At 45.4% G+C, this 14,131-nt stretch overlaps 1 protein-coding gene across 2 annotated transcripts in view; it reads right to left on the minus strand.

Annotated features, from left to right (window-relative positions):
* Positions 1 to 14,131, minus strand: part of LOC129382424 (sodium-coupled monocarboxylate transporter 2-like) — a 61,084-nt gene that overhangs the window by 22,523 nt on the left and 24,430 nt on the right. For both annotated transcript variants that reach the window (XM_055066326.2, XM_055066327.2), the window contains exons 5-8: positions 13,089 to 13,198; positions 10,512 to 10,579; positions 8,380 to 8,466; positions 2,931 to 3,103 (exon numbers count right to left, since the gene is read on the minus strand). In XM_055066326.2, the coding sequence (XP_054922301.1) occupies positions 2,931 to 3,103; positions 8,380 to 8,466; positions 10,512 to 10,579; positions 13,089 to 13,198 (438 nt within the window). The remainder of the gene's footprint in view (positions 1 to 2,930; positions 3,104 to 8,379; positions 8,467 to 10,511; positions 10,580 to 13,088; positions 13,199 to 14,131) is intronic.

Below are 14,131 nucleotides of genomic sequence, written 5' to 3' on the forward strand. Positions count from 1 at the left end.
TATAGAGGTTTTCTGGGTCCAGAGGACCCCCAAATGTCCCCCAGAGTTGTTTATCTGGTTTTTCGAGCTGCCCAAGTTAATGTCATTAGGCTTGGCGAGAAGTGGAAAAGTCAGACGGTGACGTCGTGCTCCTGTGCGTTCGTTCGGCGCAGCGACGGATTGCACAGAAGTGTTCGTACTGCGCGTCAATCTGTGATCTGGGTCTGGTAACGTTGACATGCCTTGTTTTTTAAGTTGTAGCCGATGCAATAACATGTTTTTTTTTATTTCAGAAAAAAGGATTGGATGCCGCTGTACTAAGTATCGGCAGGGGCTTGTAAAACTTGCCAGTGTATACAATGTACAGTAAGAAGAGCTGAACGGAGGAGCCATTTTGGCTATGTGTGTCGAGAGATGGCCACGTCCATGTGTTTCTATGTCCACGCACCAACAAGTAGTAGACAAAAGGCTTCTCGAACAGAAAGAAACGTCCACACAGCTGGCGTACGATGTACCTCGAAGATGCAGCCATCATTGATAGACTTGAGGCCTTGATTCAGTGACAAGCCGAAGCGTTACACTAGCCTCGATCGGTTTGTTCTGCACGGCGCTTGTCCCAGGATGTAGTTTGCTATGCGCTTAACAATCATTCCAGACCTTTCTTAAGCAACAAGTACTGCAATTTCATGGCCATGTATTTAAAAAAGCCCCAGTTTTGTCCGAAAGCCGAAGCATCGATTGCAATAGCTAATCAGTAGGCACTAACACCAAGTAAGGATGGTAGCTTTATCGGCCATATGAACATCGAAGCATTGGGTTGCTATCTCAAAAAACGAGCATGGTGCCAGCGCGCGCAAGCAAATATGAGCGAGCACATTACACTCGATGAGAGCGCGGACACTCGCTGTCAGGACGCTGGTGTGAGCAAGCGCGGTAGCAGCGGCAAGCTAAGTGACCTTTGTCTATCGCTTGAACGCAAGAGCGGCGAGAACAGAGCGTGCACAAAACCGTCTGCAGATCACATTCAAGATAGGGCTCGCGCGAGCACGCGGAGCCGTGCACAGTGCGCACTTGTTGGCGGAGTCAAAGCCGCCCCTCACATAGAGCCCCTCATCTCCTTCCCGTGCTGCCTCCCTGCTTTCGGCCCTTCCCCGGGCGAGACCTTGCGAGACTGCTCCCATCATGGAGGAAGGAAACTGAGGAGAGGCCCTGACGTCACTCTTTGTGAAGCTAAAGTGAAGCTGGAAGTTGGCGTTGCTCTTGGTGTTGCTCCGCTTATCGGGCCAGCTCTCCTCTCTTGTTTACATTTCTCGCGAAACCACGCCGCGCTGCGCGCAACCGCGCTGCTCGGACCCGCGCGCTCCGCAGCAATACTAAGCAATCGTTAGCACGTTAGCATGATTCCGCGAAAGAGGGCAAAATTTCCCGCGAATATTCTTTCTTCCGTAGTCATTGCCGTGGCGCGGTACATTGCGTACAGCGTTGCATGTGCGTTCATTTCACGAACTTTAGTTCCTCCTGTCCCACCTGACCACAGCAACATCCGGTAGAGCACTGTCCAGATAACACAGCGCAACAAAACACGGAGAACAACGCAAACCTGCCCGCACGGCGCCTTTGCCACGGTACGAAACCTATGGAGCAACACGTGTGAGCGCACAGAACAATAACAAAGCCGCCATTGTGGCCCGAAAGGCGGGGCCGCTACAGCAAAGAAATAAAAAAAACAGCAATACAAAGGAGCACCTACTACGTCATTTCCTCCACACTATTCTCCTAGCGCGCGGAGGGGGTAGCGCCTCTCCTTCCCCCTGATAGTGTGTTGAAGGATGGGGATAAAGATCACGTGGCCTCTGGCCCCGTATTGCAATTTCACGTGGCAGCCGCTTTTTCGTGGAAGATTTTTTTTCTTAAAACTGTACGCCCCTTTTTCAGATAACGTCCATCGCAGTCACCAAGATCCTGCTCGATCCCCGTCTGTGTGCGGGGCAGCCTTTGCTAAATCGTTCAACTTATTATTTGAGGGCACTAAAAGCGCAGCGCGTTAGCCGGCAGTCACGTGGTGTTTTTTTTAATATCGCGCACTTTAAAAAAAGGCTGGAAAGAAATTATACAGGACAGTTATCTTGGCATAGATAAAATATTCCGATGTTTCTGAACAAGCACTACAACTTCTGTATTGAAAACTTTTCGCTACAGTTACTATTTAAAAAGCTAATTAAGCAATCTTTGTTATTGATCCAGCTTGGTGGGTTGAAAAAAAATATAATGACGTGCTCCATATGGCTAATAACAATACTGCGCCAATTCGATATGTGTAGCTCCTATGTTTGTTTTTGTAATACTTGGCCCAAGTTAGCTGAAACACCCTGTATATCTGCAGATGGCCCGCCTAAATTTATGAAGGGTTGTAAAGCTTAAATATCGGTGCATATGAAAGAAAATACTTGCGGACAGCGCGAAAGAACGAGGCAATGGGAAAACACGAGCAGCTGATGTTTTCTGCGCTCGTGCACCCTGGTGTTATTCCCGGCTTTCGCGCTGTTCCCAAATGTGCGCAAACGAAGCTGCCTTAGGAAAAATTACAAAGGTTTTTTGAGAAGATGTTGTGTTTGCGTCGCTTGGTAAACAAACCTGTGGAGTTGCACTACCCCATGAAATAATTTGCTGGAGGCTGCTTACACATACCTGAACAGATGATATTGGTTATACGAGCTATAGACACTCTACACCATAACATAATTTCCTGGAGGCTGCTTACATACACCTTCCCGAACAGATGGTATTGGTTATACGAGCTATAGACACTCTACACCATAAAACAATTTGCTGGAGGCTGCTTACACCTTCCCGAACAGATTGGTTATACGCGCTATAGACAATGTATCGCGGTCAATGCATTCCAGATTCTATTAACATACATGCCGTCATGTCGGTAGACGTACACTTACTCAGTTTGCGGTGCAAAGCGAGTCGCGTTGAAGGTGAAAGGAAGCTGGCTGTAGTTTTCATGGCAGTACTCAAGCGACATATCCATCCTGGGTGGCCTCCTCCCACTTCGGATGACAGCGGTGATGTGACACAATTGGTACACAACCATGAGAAGCGTGGATACTCCAGCTCCCTGCAGGCGGCAAAATGTTCCTATGAATTCATTGTGATATATTGAATATCTATAGCTAATTTGTTTGATATAACCCGAGAAGCATTTCGAACCCAGGGATGCGCGGGAAACACGATTCGATGTGATTGCATAGCGGCCTCGGCACTCTTATCCAATGGGCTTCCGAGTTGGCACTAAACACTCTTGCAATTCTTGCAAGGGGTGAAAGGTGGCTGATTGTGTTGGTACATCAATACGCGGCCTTCTTTTGCTTAGCCTTTCGGAGCATCTGGAGGTGGGAAATTGTGTTATGCGAAATACCCGTGTCCACACGAGGAAATTCAGTAATACCACTGGCGAGTGTCACTTCGGCGGCATGGCGCTGAAGGCAAAACGAAGTATCTTTCGGGATTTATAAAAATGCGATCTATGAAGCCACACGAGTTGATATCGTACGCGGCATTTTGAGTTTTAGAAAAGGCGGCTGTTTTCTTACAAAAGAAGAAACACTTATGTACAACAATCTCCGCCATCAAAAATGGAAATACTGCAATCCCGTTACGATGTCTATTTCTTTGAAGAAACGGAAGAGAGGAATATATACAAAATCAGAATGACCAAAACGGTCGAACCAAATGGTGAAAATGACGGAATCTTTTGAGAAAGAACGTTTCAAGCGTTTTTTTTTTTTTCTTTTCCTGGCTTCACTGATGTTAGAGACGCTCAAAATTGGTTTTACAGTGAGTGCCGACACAGCTATGAACAGTTATTTATTTATTCTTGAAGCATTGCTATTGAGCCCACAACACTTCAACGCAGCGAAGTGATTTCCTCGAGCACACCCGCTTACAAGTGCACTCCCTCTGTTCTTTCCCTCCGACAGCCTGCGAGTGCAATCAATTTGTCCATGTCACTGGGCTATTCGACTTTTAAAAAAAGAGCTGCTTGTTCCCGCTTTGCGTATGCTCGCTGCTGGTTTACACGATAAGTCACCAGAAGTCGGGGATCGAACTGTCCTGATCGGCCATGTCGTATTGTCGGTTGGCTGGTAGGCTGTATTCAACACCGTACTGCATTTAAGGCAAAACTTCCTCAAATGATGATTGCCCCGTTTTTAAGGCGACTGGCTACTTGCTGATGTAAAGCACGTTAGGTTGATCCCAGCGGTAATGCAAATCGACGTGACCCGGGGCAGTCATCTTATACTGAGTGCAGGTGCGAGTTTCCACACAAACAGAATGGGTCGAAGCCTTTACGGAGTGTTGAGGAGATGGCGGCTTGGAATAAGTGCCTGAAAGAGCAGCTACGTCTTTGGTACGCAGTGAAGCCTGGCAGCCATGACCACTAAGAAGCGTGGTAAACGCTTCCCCTGAAAACCCGAAGCTCTGCATTGTTAATATGCAGTAACAGCAGCGAAAGGGCTCTGGGTAATTTACGCGAACATACAACTGCTTCGAAAAACACTTGGTGCAGAACGGGGTCAGCTCGGTTTGTTGTGTACTGTACTGTACTGAACTGTACTGGAGTGGTCACAATGATACATGTTTCCCCCATGCCTTGCACACGTGTACGGTTTATCGAAATTCACCACTGTATGTTCTTTTTTGCTGTTACGTTTGTTTCCGCTCGCACGGTATACATTTACCGATGCTTGCGAAAATAAAATTGTATAGTTGAAAGTAAAACGCTGTGTCTGTGTATCTGTTTCTTTCTACGTCCTCGTACAGTCCCGCTTATACACTCTACCATGGATTCTAACCAACTAGCCCGCCAACGTGTTTTAGCTAGTTTTGAGATCGGCCCACGTATCGGGAATGCTTAACGCCTGCTTCACCTCCGCTGCAGGTCGGCCCTGCACTGGACTATCTTCGACCACGAACAGGTACTTTGTGGTCCAAGCAATTAGACAACATGGGCCACTGAGTCGGAGGAGAATGCGTAAACGGCCACAGTAGGACGAGAGTCAGATCACGAAGCTGGAATGACATCGATTGAATGACCATGACGGCCAAGCTGTATGTGACAACGAAGGCATGACTGTATGGCGAGCATGGTATGGCGACGACATAACGACTCTCGGTTGACAAAGCTGTAATGACGACGATGCAATGGCCACGACGGCATCACGACCACGAACACGTACCTAGTGGTCCAAAATATTAGACAACTTGGGAAATTGGGTCAGGGCAGCAAGCGTGACGGCAACGTCGTGGCGACAGTAAGATATTCTGAAGCTAGAATGACTACAATGGAACGGCCACAGCTAATCATGAGCAGAAGGAAATAGACAGTGGCCTAAGCAGGTCACCTTGGGCCACTGGGTCACACTAGAAGACAGACAGACAGACAGACAGACAGACAGACAGACAGACAGACAGACAGACAGACAGACAGACAGACAGACAGACAGACAGACAGACAGACAGACAGACAGACAGACAGACAGACAGACAGACAGAAGGACGGACGGACGGACGGACGGACAGACAGACAGACAGACAGACAGACAGACAGACAGACAGACAGACAGACAGACAGACAGACAGACAGACAGACAGACAGACAGACGGACGGACGGACGGACCGACGGACGGACGGACGGACGGACGGACGGACGGACGGACGGACGGACGGACGGACGGACGGACGGACGGACGGACAGACAGACAGACAGACAGACAGACAGACAGACAGACAGACAGACAGACAGACAGACAGACAGACAGACAGACAGACAGACAGACAGACAGACAGACAGACAGATAGATAGATAGATAGATAGATAGATAAGCAGGCACGCACGCACGCACACAGGCAGATAAGTAGGCTCCAAACGGCTGAAATAGCCAAAGAATGTTATTCGCCTCAAAAAGCAACTGTTCCTCTGGAGCGAAATAAACAGGGCCGATGCTATTGGCCGAATGCTAGAATTTATAGGGTCGTTCGCTCCACATTGGAGCTAAACCATGTGACGTCGCGCGAACCATTTCAGAAGGGAAAGTGACAGTGCCATGGAATCCCGCTTCTCCTCAAGCGGCGAAGCGAGTAGGCACGATTCGGAAAACTGGGCAGCCTAATAAAGCAGAGTAGTGCATTAGCGCAAGAACGACGCAGACTGGGAGGAGAAAGAAATGACACATTGCTAGTCAGTTACTTCCGGTTTCTCCATGTGCTTATTCACTACGATGTAACAATGTCAAATTGTCAGGCTAATAATACTTCTAAAAAGATATGTTTGTTTTGAAGGCGCCCTGCAACCATTCTATATTCGTTAACGTCTGCATCATACCACGTCCCTTGTGTTATCACTGTAGTAATGCAAAAGCAAACAATAAAATCTACAAGACCAAACAAAACTTATTTAGCTCACAAATTCAAAACAAAAGCGGACAACGAAAAGAACCATACCCTTTGGATTTCACTCACTGAACGAAGACTTATGCAGCTTCCAATCAAAACACGGCTCACATCCCGTGGTACCGGAAGCTTTCTTTACATTGTGGCCTTCCCACCAGAAGCTAGCACCGCGCTAGCCTCATGGTGTCGCTACTATGGTTACAATACCCACGGACGCCACACAACAATAGAGGTTCAGCGTATTTAAGAACGCTGTATTTGTAACGTCTGGAAAAGGTAAAGTTCAGCTCTCCGTACGCGTCAACCGCAAGCGCAGACGATGACATGCACTTCAGACCAGGCGCGCGATTAGACGTTATCACCGGCCTGATGATAATTATCATTTACTGGCATTCCCGCGGATACGGTTCGGTGAAAAATAGTCACTTAGCCTGCTTGATTTATTCAGGTCACTGGATATATCAGCGCTATCGAGTTTAGGCGCCTGCAAGTGCATCCTCTCCAGTATATTTTAGATCTAACTATCAGGTGGTCATCAAAAATACATCGAACACACACTCATGTGCCTGTGATACGTGCAAATGCTTATTTTGGAATTACATTTTGAACGTAGACCGTTGGACAGCACACCTAGTCTCACTTGCAACCGAAATAATTGTATTGCACAAATATCTTAACTCTTCATAGCTTTCAAAAGCATAAAACAAGCTTTTACCTTTAAACTCATCATTGCTTGTATGGCATAAACACGAACACTATATTCTTCGTGTCCAACGAATGAAAACGAACAACATAGGTCACGTGCATTTGCCTCAGATCCGCTGCGAAAAATTGTTGATGACAACGTTGCAGTCATTTCCTTACAAGCGGGTATATCTTACAGGCTCTAATATGGCAGTTTTCCATATAGTTTTCGGATGGCTCAAAACTGACGTCACCCGCCGTGGTTGCTCAGTGGCTATGGTGTTAGGCTGCTGAGCACGAGGTCGTGGGATCGAATCCCGGCCACGGCGGCCGCATTTCGATGGGGGCGAAATGTTAAAACACCGGTGTACTTAGATTTAGGTACACGTTAAAGAACCCCAGGTGGTCGAAAGTTCCGGCGTCCTCCACTACGGCGTGCCTCATAATCAGAAAGTGGTTTTGGCACGTAATACCCCATAATTTAATTTTTAATACTGACGTCGACGATATGAAATTATTTCGTTCATCTGAGTATTCTCGCTTGTCTCGCTAAGGTTTCTGTTGGATGATTCTGCATTTTTTGTCATTGAAAGCATTTCTCAGGCATTTAGCATTACTAACCCCACGTAAAATATTAGGGTATCAGCTGGAATCGGAATGCATTGTTAAAGTATAATAAAAAGGTAAAACTGATATCCATAAGATGTGGAAAAAGAACTTTACGGGTCTCTTCTTGTATGATTCCGACGTTATCGTCAAGAGAATATCTAGCCTGTGTTTCTAATGCGCAAAACATTTGTGTGCTAATCTGATATAGAGGACGCACGACATTTTCGTGTTTTACGTGCATGCCACTATAGCAGTTTATTGCAGTAATGTTGACTGCGACTGTTGTAAAATTAGCACGAACGTAATTTATGCTTTTGCTTTTTCGCTTCCTAAGCATTTATCGTGTATATGCATATTTTATACACTTGGGAATTTACCTATAACGCTTCAGACCACTAGGCTAGTTCATATAGCTCTGAAAGACCCCTGAAGATGTTCACACATGACATGACCTTCTTGCTGCAACCTTTAGAATTTTGAACTGAACACAATGTTGATTTTCTTCCGCATCCTTCATTTGAATGTTATCTGTACTGTCAAGTTAACGCAGTTTCATCTCTTAGGCCTTTACGGTCACTTATTGATTGACACCACCAACGCAGAGTATCTATTTCACTCATGCGTAAACGTGATGAGTCAATACCTACCTTTGAGTGAACAAAAGGAAAGAGGACAGCCAGTAGGCACAAGCCAACAAACGGTGCCGTCACGCCGTTGTAGACCATTAGAAATGCCTGCAAAGAAAGGTGAGCGCCCACTATTTTACAGCGTCACCTATCCGTATGTGGACGTTTCCAGGAACAAGATGAGGAACAAATATTCGTCAGAATATTTTTCTCAACATTTACCATGAAAAAGAACGCGAAAAAAGTTTTCCACAATTTCATAAAAAGAGAAAGGTTCGAACAACAGAATTCACATGCTTTCTTGGAATCGATTGGAGAAAGAAAAGTGTACAGCAGTACTCGCAGAACAAGTGGAAGTATGTATTTTGAAAGTGTTCAGTGTTCTAAAGAAGTATCAGAACTACAACTGCAGTGAACTTTGTAATAAACTGACACCTGGGACAACAAAACGTAAGTTTTTCTCATGTCACCTGTCGAATAAACTTGTAAATCTCTACGTAACTTAGAATTCATGAACATTTATACGGCTGCAAAGGTTTCCTCAGAAAAAGTATATGATGCAGAATATTATATCACAGGCAACTAACTTTTCAACACGATTTATTTTCTTTCTGTCTGACCGAAATGGTTGTTAAACTATAGAACTGGTCATAATGGTTACTAGGTAGTTGGCAACGCAAGTTATCTTTACTGCCTTATAATATGGACACGTGTATCTGTTTATCTTTATGCGGTGAACGCTTTTCACCGGCTAACAAATGCTTAACTTAATGGCTCGATCAGCGCAGAACACGCCTGCATGTATTCGAAGTGTCTCGAATGTTATCAATAGCTCAATCCATCGTCTGTTCTCACCAAGCCTTGTGCCAGTCGTAGACTAGCAGGCCTTCTTTATGGCCGGTGCCCATGCCATCAGATGGGACTACGAGGATTCAGCTTGAACGCGTCGTGCCCGCGACAAGGGGAGCGACCACGGGCGACCACCTGGCAGCAACTGAGTGAAGACCGCGACGATCTCCCGCCCGTCGTCACCTGGACGCTACCTTTCGCCGCAGCAACGACCGTAGACTAGTCCAATCCGTGCCAGGTCAGTCAGCGTTCCATTTGCTTGCGTTCCAGTTACTTTAGTGCTTGAATGCACAAAACGACGTTTTGTCAAGAAAGTATAACTGCGACCTGAATGATTTTTGCCGCAAAGATCGTGAGTACTTGTCTCGAAACTGGTGTCACCCTGACCCTTCGTTCCTAGTAGATCCGCCTTGCGAAATCCATGACTAGAATTTATAAATTACAATATGGGCCATCAGGTAATTATTAAAAAAAAAACTTAATTAGTGAATTTCTGCGATTTAGTCGGTTATGCATTCAATTTTTTATCTAAGTAATGTCCGCCTCTTCGAGTAGACCAGCTCATGAACTAGAATTGTGCTGTCTGCCCCAGGAAACTTCGAAAATTTTTGAAAGTTTGCTGAAACACCAGGTATATTATTGATGCTCCAGGAAAAAAAAACCATTTCGAATACAAAAAGTCGCGCTCTGGCCCGAAAATCAACGCATCGAGTGCGACAGGAAATTACTAGACAGCCATAGGAAGAACGCATAACAGTTTTATCGGCTGTGTAAACTTGTAAACGTTCGCTTACTGACTTAATTAAAGAGCATTGTGTAAGCGCGCACAGGTAAACATGAACACATCACACTCGATGTCCACGAACACTCAGTGTCAACGCGCTGGCGTGAGGAAGCGCGACAGCAGCAGCGAGAGAAGTGACCTTCGTGCTATCTATCGCTTACACACAAACTGAGCAGCGAAAACACAGCGCACGCAAAGCAGATCTCTTCAAGATAAAGCCCGCTTGACCACGCGCCGCCCAAGTACAACGCCACCCTCCCCCGGTGCCATGCGCGCGACGGAAGGCGGCGCGGTTCGTCCCCGCTTTCCTCCGTTGCGCGCGCGAGATTGAGCCGTGATCGTCGGCTCACCCTCGCACGCTTTCACTCGCACACACAGCATAGGGCGCGCGACGACGGTATTATCGCCCTTGGACTTTATACGGAACATCACGGCCATGGCGACGCCATCGCGGACGGTAAAAGTTTGCTCGGGGTGCCAATATAATTCGCAATGAAAACGAACTCGAAGACACACTTACCCTTGTCACAGATCCCATGTGTGCACAAAGCATACTGTACACTGTCACGGAAGTTCCTAAGGCAACGGCTGCAAATGCATATGCGGAGCAAGTGGTTCTTATCACTTTTAAACATCCAGTGTGCACATGAGGGCGTCAGAAATATGATTAAATCGTCATCCTTTTTATAAAACGCAATAAAATGGTTCTTGTTGCCTTAGAAATTGATTTAAGTTGCAGTATATCTTCCTTTTAGAGCACATACTTAGTTTATTCCTTTGTCGCCAATGTTGCAGCAACTATTTATGCCAAGGAAGGCCGATGCGCTTAGAAGAATCGGCGGGTGAATTCCAGCAGACCGTAGCTTGTTAATGTATTGAAGAAACTGCACCTCTTCGAATGTTAACACATTTGGGTGCCATATGTATAAAGTGTTAAAAGTTTATTGAAGTCAAAATGTGTGACTTTATTTTCCTAATTAAAATTTTATATGCTATCCCTTATTGATTCCATAAACAAGGTCGGGGCTTTCAGAGAAATATCGGTCGCCAGGTGATGACTGATATCATTACTCTAAGCATGACGAACGAGAAGACGTCGTCTATACGATAAACGAAAGGTTTTAAAACTTGTGAGTATAAATAAATGACATAATACACAAGTGAGAAACCAGACTCCAAGATCATTATTAGAACAATTGACATGTAAGAATGGTCTGCAGCTTTTCTGAATGTAAGGCTTAGGCGTGAATAAAATTTAAAGTTGGCCATGCAGAAACCAGGTAACACCACCATAACCAGGACGTCTACTTAAAACTGAGCTAATAAAGCTGGTAGGTTTTAGGGAAACAGTGAATTGAATGAATTATTTATTGGGTTTTACGTGCCAAAACCACATTCTGGTTATGAGGCATGCCGTAGTGGGGCAGTCCGGCAATTCGCCCCACTTGGGGTTCTTTAACGTGCACCTTAATCTAAATACAATGGTGTTTATGCCCCCATCGAAATGCGGCCGCCGTGGCAGAGATTCGATCCCGCCGACGTCGTGCTCAGAAACCCAACACCACAACCACTAAGCAACCACGGTAGGTCGGAAACAGCGAGTTACAGACGCATTTGATAAAGACCTCTCTTTACGGTGCAGCTTAGGCGCCCGTTCCTGCGGCAAGCGCCGGCGGCGTAACCGAGCGGACAAGCATAAACAAGTGCAGCGAAAGATGAAAGGGCGAACGGGGAGGGGAGATGAAAGGAGGCGAGCGGCCCCTTAGTGACGTGCGTGAAGGAAACTTGGTATCATGCGGACCCGCTCGACCGCTCGTTTCGTACAATCGTGTGCCCGCGTCCGCTCTCGCTTGCTCCGTGTTTGGTTCCCTTGGTTTGACATCGTTCGCGCTTGCTTCCATTGTCATGGTTTGCGATTCTTGTAATGTGACTGTATGCGCGACGCCAATTGTTCAGTACTTTCGAAAGGCAACGTGCGTATTCGCGATTACTGTGGAACTTTAGACGAGCCACGTGTAAAACCCGACGCCCTTGATCAGCAGATCAGATTTCCGACCATAGCCGACTCTGCTCGCCGCTGCCTTTGTGCTGGAATGTTAATTGATTTGCTGGGACACGAGTTCGCCCAATAAAGAGTTAAATTTGTAGCTCGCAGATTCGACACGCTGTCGTTCCTCACTGTCACTAATACGCTACACTATGATCATAATATAAAATTGTCTCACTAAGTTCTTTCCGAACAATGCGCGACGCAACCGGTGGAAGTGCTTCGTCTGCCGCATCTCCTAAACTAGCTGCACGAGCAGAGGCTCAGCAGCGCCGCCGAGAGGACCCTGTCGTGCAGAATCAAATTTTTGCTGCAATATATCGCGAATTCAAAACACCTAAACACATATGTGCTCAAAATTCGCATTATTATCATACTCATTAATCCGTTTTTTTTTTCTGCAACTGTAATGCTCGCTTCTACTGAAGACTAAGGGGGTTTATATATTAGCTCAGTAGTTGTTCGAGGTAAATGGAACCATTCTTACAATAAGAGCTTTGCTTAGCGACAAAACAAGCTCTTTCTTCTCAATATTCTGCCCATGAGGAACATTGTTATTATGCAAAAGTGTGAATGCACAGTGTAAGAAATACGCCAACGTTTGACAAGAGCTGGGATTCATTTTTCTATTCACTATCTGTTAGTTTACTACAGGTCTTGACAATCATTCGTCATCCAACATAAAGAGCACGAAGTACCTGGCTGTTTATTGATACATAATATTCCGAATTATTGTTTCGCCTATATAAAGCCCATGCTGTGACAATATCTATATGTAAGTATATGTGCTTGCATCAATTATATTCTCTACAGTGCGTGCCCGCGACCGTGACCATCTTAAGATAAACCATGTCCTTCATCGTGCATATGTGCAAACAGTCCACTATTTGAATCCGAAAGCGCTAAATATTTTTGGTGTAAATTTTCCTAACAAACACCCATAAAATACATATCCTATATCTACATTCTTGACATCTAGAAGCGATCATCGGGTGAAATCAGGCTAATTAGATACAAAGCGTATGAAATTAGCGACCGATTCTTATTTACCTGTGCCGCGCGTAATCCACAATACATGCTTCTCAGCATTCTTGTATCGACGAGCAATCACATCCACGTACAATATAGCAGCTTGAGAATTTACTGTAGAAGACACTGTACTGCAAAGTAGGTGAAACAAAATGTGCAACGAAAGCTTGCAGTTGTAAAAAATATAACTTAAGTGTACGTCACAGAGCAATCTTCGCCCATCAGCGCTTCCCTCGTAGTCCTTGTTTCAAAGCTTCTTATAGCCTAATGGCCCGTTATTTAAAGGCACAGAGGTTTGATAAAGCGGCTACAGTACCGGTACTGAAAATAAAGCTCGCGATTCCTTTTCTTAATATTTTGCATGCTCGGGTGCTTATTACTTAACATAAAAGTGTAATTCTTACTGCAGTAGTATTGATAAGCTATTTTCATGCAGCAGAAGCTCCCAAAAGTGTGTAGTTTAAAGTCGACAGTTTCTTTGGCTCTTTCAGCCGATTTTTGATTGGTCGATGCTCGACCGATGATCGGTGGTCGAACTCGCAAGGGAAACGCTTGCTGGTTCTCCCTCTCTCTCGTTGTCTCACTGGCTCCCTCGCTCTTTCGCGCGTTCTTTCGAACTATTCGCTTACACCCACAATAATGTCGTCCTTCTGTATGAATAACAACTCCTTTTTGACCATGAAACTCTTTCAAGAGCTTTGACATGTATGGTAGTCAGTGCCTTGATATAAATGTGGCACCGTCACCCTTCCTCCATTTTTACTTTGTTTCATTATCTAGGCTCTGCTTTTAGTGAGACCTAAGAAGCTTTATCTGTCAATTTAGATTAACTCTCGGTCTGTACCCCTCAAATATACGTGAAACAGCACCTGTACTACGACACAGTAGCGGACTCAGTTATCAAATATAAATAAATGTTTTTCTACCGCATCTCTTTCCATTAGTATAGGATATCGACAAATCTAGAGATAACATCGTCTATGAGTTCAATTCTCCAGTTCTGATATTACAGCGAAGCTGTTAAGGGCTAGTTCCCCCAGGATTGTCTCCGTGTGTAGACAGAA

Source organism: Dermacentor andersoni, chromosome 6 (assembly GCF_023375885.2).
Source record: "Dermacentor andersoni chromosome 6, qqDerAnde1_hic_scaffold, whole genome shotgun sequence".
Classification (NCBI taxonomy): domain Eukaryota; kingdom Metazoa; phylum Arthropoda; class Arachnida; order Ixodida; family Ixodidae; genus Dermacentor; species Dermacentor andersoni.